The sequence below is a fragment of the Semicossyphus pulcher genome, unplaced genomic scaffold (assembly GCF_022749685.1).
Source record: "Semicossyphus pulcher isolate SPU_LCO1_2020_fin unplaced genomic scaffold, fSemPul1.0.p SCAF_17, whole genome shotgun sequence".
NCBI classification, from domain to species: domain Eukaryota; kingdom Metazoa; phylum Chordata; class Actinopteri; order Labriformes; family Labridae; genus Semicossyphus; species Semicossyphus pulcher.
The window spans coordinates 2,119,110-2,125,344 of NW_027211681.1; the positions used below are offsets into that span (position 1 = coordinate 2,119,110).

The 6,235-nt window shown below is 39.5% G+C and overlaps 1 protein-coding gene across 2 annotated transcripts; it reads right to left on the bottom strand.

Moving 5' to 3' along the window:
• Positions 1–440: 440 nt before the first annotated feature.
• as3mt (arsenite methyltransferase) lies at positions 441–6,016 on the bottom strand. 2 transcript variants are annotated; one of them, XM_069665415.1, is made up of 11 exons: positions 5,846–6,016; positions 5,535–5,583; positions 5,204–5,331; positions 4,960–5,110; positions 4,372–4,508; positions 4,200–4,269; positions 3,028–3,109; positions 2,817–2,948; positions 2,297–2,436; positions 2,085–2,207; positions 441–1,138 (listed from the first exon to the last, which is right to left on the bottom strand). In XM_069665415.1, exons 1-11 carry the CDS (start codon positions 5,860–5,862, stop codon positions 1,031–1,033), a joined length of 1,137 nt encoding a protein of 378 aa, XP_069521516.1. In that variant the 5' UTR covers positions 5,863–6,016; the 3' UTR covers positions 441–1,030. The 2 variants fall into 2 exon arrangements, with proteins under 2 accessions (XP_069521516.1, XP_069521517.1); XM_069665416.1 differs by lacking the exon at positions 441–1,138 and having other exon boundaries at positions 2,140–2,226.
• Positions 6,017–6,235: the final 219 nt, after the last annotated feature.

The window sequence follows — 6,235 nt, forward strand, 5'->3', positions numbered from 1 at the left end:
AAAATTGTGATTTCCACATTTTTGGAAAGTTATCCCTTAACAAAGCACTATCAACCTTTGACCTTACCTTAGAGGCCTGGAAATGTATTCTGTATTAAAGTAAAAGAAAAGTGATCAAAAATAGTCATAACCATATGTAACACACAAATATGAATAGCCTATCTCTCTCTTTGATCTACTTTACATTCATCTGATTTTTCTTAGGATAGGATGTCATGACTCCTTTCTTGGGAACCATTGCCCACAGTATCAAGAGTGCATATATATTTATCAGTTAACAGTACTAATCATGTCAAATCAAATCAATCTCAAATAATCTACGAACCTTCAATTCTTTTAAATATTTGTTCTTGGCTTAAATACGTGCCTTGCATTACTGATATAAGGAACCCACGTTATTTGTGCAAAAGTGAAAACAAGACACTCCACTGATTGGCAATATTTATTGTCCTATAACAGAAACAGTTATAATGCTGATACTTGTTAAAATTATGTTACAAAGCTCAATTTACTGAATAAACAAACAAATTATCATTACAGCTATTACAAGAGTAGTACGTTTTGTTAAGGCAAAAGTGGGGAAAGTCCTGATAAAGGTGTGAATGGGATGGATCTAAGACTCAAATGTCTAAGCTTGTAGACAAAAAAGGCCAAAAATCGGCCTTATTAGGATAAAGCAAAAGTATTTTGCAGTCAGTAATACTTTTCAAGAATACGCACAAGTTTTGAATTTCTGGGTTTTGATTTTTGCTTTGATACAAAGCCAACATCATTATTTATGCTACATAATTATTTGCATACAGTTAATTCAGGAGGAGATTGACAAGTAATGGTGCACAAAACATCATCAACACACATGTTTATGTGTAATTAAGGATTCACATAAATTAACTGAATGTCATTTGAAATGTTGATGAAGACACAACACAATGCCAAAGCATGATGCATAATTAAGTCAGTAAATATGAACTGCTGTTATTAGGCATACAAGGTACGATGCAGGGCCAGTAAATCAGTGCTGTTCCCTCCATCAGTTGCAGCAGGCACTAGAGTTTGTGCTGCAGCATCCCCCTGTGGCTGAACCTGGACTCTTTTTCTCCAGCTGTGAGGCCAGCTCGAAAGGATCCACAATGCATGCCTATGTCAAAAGTTCAACATGGCAGAAATAATTAGCAGTTTAAAGCCTTAACTCAGTTTCATTAAAGAATCGCATCATAATTGATTTTTTTTGTCAAGACAGTTTTAAAGAATGTAGAAAAGTTTCAGAAGTCAATTCTCCCTTTTTCTTATTTTCTGTTATTAACATCAATTAACAGACAAATCACTCTAAAATAATCAAAAGTAATTCACTGGGCTTTATTTTTTGTGTATGCACGTGCCTTTTATCTATCACTGGTTGTTCATTAAATCAGCATCACATTAGCTGTGCTTTCAAGAGCAAGAACAAAGGCTTTTTTATTACTATTATCACCATCCAGCTGAGTTGATTAGAGAAAAGTATCTCTGACATGTTTTCACCTCAGAGGGGCGTTCCAAAGGTTAAACTTGGGGACAAATTTGGATAAATCAGAGATTTTCAATTTACCTCTTTGCTGCACAAGAACAAAGTGGCTATCCCTCAAAAGCAGAATAAAATGTAATGTGTTCAAATGATTATGGTTGTGATGGAAAAAATGCATAGAGGTGTTTGTAGATGTGTGTATATGTGCACAGAACGACCATGAGAACTGATAAGATGGCATTCCATTAGCTGAGAAGAGAACATTCCTTCCTGTTCAAGGTTCCCCAGCATGACTCCACAGTCTGGTTATGACTCCAAGACAGCTGCTTGACCTTGTGCGTGTGGATGTGTGCGTATGTATGTTTGAGAGGGTATGCGAGTGTGTCTGTGTATAAGAGCGTCCTGGTGCACCCGTGTGTGTGTGTGTGTGTGTGTGTGTGTGTGTGTGTGTGTATGTGTGTGTGTGTGTGGCTCTCTGGGTGTGTCACACATTTTAAACTGACACCACAAACATACTGACCTCTAGTGCTCAGAGAAAACACAAAGACATTTCCACATCCAGGAATTTAGTTGTGACACTGACCTTAGGTTTGGCTGCACAGGGCTCACACGGGCCTCCCGGGGGCTTCACAGTAAAGTCCTCCTTAAATCTTGAATGGGTCAGGATGGTGGCCAGCTCTCCATCAACCTCCACCACTTCACCCACCTGTGAAAAACACCCACATCTGACATCATTTGCATGCAGTGTGTGAGCAGAATACACTGGGCTGATCTCATACTGCGGGATCTACAGACCTTGAACGTGTGCTGACAGTCAAACTCGAAGCAGTCCTCCACTCCTGTAATGTTCCCGTTATATATGACCTGACAGGGCTTGGTGTTGCCTTTAGGGACCTTGAACAGGCGGTATGTAGCGGAGACAAACTTGTAGTCACCTGTGTTGCCAGAGCAATTAAAAGAGAGAGAATAAATGCAAATTGACAATTTCTTGTGTGATATATTTAACAACAACAACAATTAATAACTGACCCTTAAGTTGCACAATTAGCCATTAGTGATAGCAGTTAAGTAAAACTCAGTTTAATGTTCATTAATCATTAACCAGAGCTGTGCAGCACAAATTAAAATCAACTCTATAATTGTAAATCTAAATTATTAAAACATATCTTATCAAGATGACAGTCAATGCAGTTAAACACAATTAAGTTTAAATTCACTCACACTGAAAATTTTAAATGTTTTGGCCCTTCCAGAGGCTAAAAACAACACACTAACAGTAATAAGCAAGTATCTAAAATAAATAATAGTATCAAACCCAGAACGCCCTGCAGTTCTTTGTTGCCGACAGAGATGATGCTGGCTGTAACCAGACGTGGTGGGCTGAAGCCGACTTCTTCAGCCAACTCTAGCAGATCCTTCCACCACAGAGCTCCACCCAGACACTCACCTGTAAACATAAACTACATAGTGATAATCTGGCTCATGTCTATGAGCTTTTATGGCAACAGGATATTAAATTAACGCACCCCACAGGACTTTGTGTTTTTTAATCTCCTCAGTTAGTTTTCCACTGCTGTAGACATCACTGAAGTACAGCTCACCACCATCCTAAAGATCAAGAGTCAGTTTGTGTATGTAGTCAATAACAATGCGAACCCAAAAGATATGTAGGTTTAAAGCTGCAGTAGGTAACATTACTAAAACTAACTTTTTGTCATATTTGCTCAAACTGTCACTTTAAACATGCAGTAGTACATGAGAGAGATAATCTGTAAAAAAAAAAAATCATGTTCCTCTGGCTCCTCCTACTGCTCCTGCTCAGCCAGTTTATGTCCACAAAAGGCTTAAAAACAACCACCAGGAATGAAAAAACTGTCCATCCCGCCATTGCCAACTACGGCTTACACTACAAAGACCGTTAAACCGAAGAAGACACATGAGGAAAAGCAAGCTAAAAAAGAGTTGGACCGAGACAGAAATGAAACGAGAGTAAACATTGCAGCAGCATTTCCGAGGTGGAGAGAGCTACGAGACCTGAAAGGATTAAAAAGCAATGCTGAGTTAGACAGTTCTGCTCGACAGCTAATTACCTCAGCTTCATTTCTGCTGTATTTGTTCCACATTGATAAGATTACTGTGACGTTGTGTTGCACTGGTGTTGCAGTCGGGCTAACGTTAGCTTGTTCTCAATATGGCTGCTGTCCAGCGTTGTTTCATGGTGGTGTGGCTGAAAATATCTTTGTGAAGCGCCCAGGCAGTGTTACTGTTTCGGACTTTCTCCTAATAGTTATGTGTTCCTGTGCTCTCATGGCTAAATGTTCACAACGTCAGTGTGTTACTGCTTAGTTGGTGCTGTTTTTCCCACAGTCTCTGTTAGCAAACTAAGTGCTGGTGGTTTTGCCAATTAGAATTAGCTGTTTTTACGTTTTTACATAGTGTATATCTGGCTCCTTCAGTTGCTGTGGTTACTACTGTGGCTTTGGAGGCAGGACTGAGCGCCACGAGAGAGAGGGGGAGGGACCTGGAGGTTGTAATCTTTCAAATCTTGGAGCAAAGTCTGCTGTCTTCTCCATATTACCTACTGCAGCTTTAATGAATCATTATTAAAGGTGGCAGTGACTTTTGTCCATTAATTATTGTCATGTTTTATGAGATTTGATTAGAAAGTGAGGTCAAAGCTCAACTACAGGCAGGTTACCTTGAGCACAGAGTATGCTTCAGCCAGCACTCTTTTCTTGTCTGGAGAGAGATTCACCACACAGTTGGAGCTATGGAAGAAAATCAACATTTAACACAATTTCTATAGAATTAAACAGCAGCGTTAAAATAAAAAAAACAAGAGAAAAAGAGAATCAATATAGACTGCTTACATAATGATATCAAATGAGCTCTTTTCCAGACCGGCATCTGTCAGAGCCTCAATGTAGCCCTGGACAAAACTGATGTTGGGCTTCTTGTAACCCAACTCTTTGGTGTGATAGTCCACATATGACCGCGCCACTTTAAGCTACAAGAGAAAACAGACTTGTATTAAGGCAGTCAGGTGATGCTTTTTGGCCAGAATCTATAATGTACACTACCAGTCAAAAGTTTGGACACACTTTCCCATTCACTTGTATGAGAAAATGTGTCCAAACCTTTGACTGGTAGTGTAAAGCACTACCCACATAGTCGGGACCTTTAATGGGTAAAAGAAATCTAGTCTCTTGCGAAAGTACCAACTGACTAAACCTTGGTCTTGGTTGCATTTGAATCTGAATTTGCAATAAGTCTTATGAGTCAGTATACACACTTGGCAAGCTGAATGTCTTAAAAGTCCAAAATAGGAAAGCTGTTGTTTACGACACAGGGATAGTCTTCACTGATTATCATTAGGGGAGCAATTTTTATTTTTCTGTATACATGGTTGAGAGTTTACGGTTCCACTTTAGCCATACTGTGATACTGATGCTGTGTACCTGGTCCTCAGTCATGTCGATGCCAATGACATGACCCTTCTCGCCCACCAGATCACTCAGCATGTAGCAGTCCCTCCCACTTCCACTGCCCAAGTCCAGTATCCTGCAGCCCTCCAAGCACTCTGGCACCGCCAGACCACAGCCATAGTACCTGTGGGAGGACACCTGTTGTAATTATGAGTGTAAAATGAGTGACAGTTGAAGTGTTAATATACATGAAGCAACAACAGAGATTGCAACATACTTGGCAACGACCTCAGGGTGCACTTTCTTCAAAGCCTGGCGGATGAAGGCGGGGATGGGCTTGGCTGGAGCCACACAAGCATTGGTCTTTAAGTCTGAAGAGGTCTTCAGCTTCTTGCCGTAATAATCCTGTTAAAGTGCAGTATAGTAACTATCATACAGAGGTTTGCTATTCATAATTTTTTTTTTTTTTAAACTGATAACAGGCCACTTCAAATATGTACTGTAGTCTGTGAATTCAACTTAACGGTATTAAACTACAAAATAATGTCTTCAAAAAGAAAAGCTAACCTAAACTCTTTAGATAGCATGCTGTAAAAAATAATAATTACCTTGACGTCCACATGAATGGTGCCATCGACGAAGCCTTTGGTACATGCACTTAAAAAACAATTTCATACATACGTACGTCAACTTCAGCTGTCTGTAAGTTACAATTACTAATTGCTGTCTAGCTAGATGTACGTTTATAAAATTACAAGCTCATGGCAAGTGCGAATCATTGTGTAGTTATCGTTACTGTAGATCAACTGTTGCCGTCTCACGTTAATGTTATGACGTATGGTGGTTCAAATCTCACGCGCTACACGCTGCATTTATCATGCTACATAAAAATGAGACGGTGTTTTAAGAAGTTTCTTACCTCTTTTCTTTGGACATTATCTCTAGTGCAAAATCCTCAACTGCTCTGTGCACAAAATGAACAGTGTCCAGTTGACTTCCTGGTCAACAACCCTCTCTGTGACATCACAGTTTTTTCTATAGCGTTATTATGATCCAAGCTGAACAATATAGTTTTCTTCCTCTTCTTTCTTCTTCTTCTTCTTTTAACGACAGTGTGTATCTTTGTATTGCATTACTGCCATCTCCTGGAGCAAGTTAACTGCTACAGTGTCCGGGTTGTCTGATTTTTTTTCAGATATTTCCTGCCTTGTTTACATCCACTACTAAGACTTACTTAAAACGTGATCCCAGAGCTGCTGCCACTCTTTATTGGTTACCCTTTGCTCTGATTGTGAAAGTTAAATTGCTG

Bases quoted from the DNA above. Each gene is read 5' to 3' on its own strand.
- as3mt (XM_069665415.1), bottom strand. The intron at 5,332-5,534 runs GTAATTATTATT...GCACTTTAACAG, and splicing joins CCATTCATGTGGACGTCAAG to GATTATTACGGCAAGAAGCT. The intron at 4,509-4,959 runs GTACACAGCATC...TTTCTCTTGTAG, and splicing joins TCGACATGACTGAGGACCAG to CTTAAAGTGGCGCGGTCATA.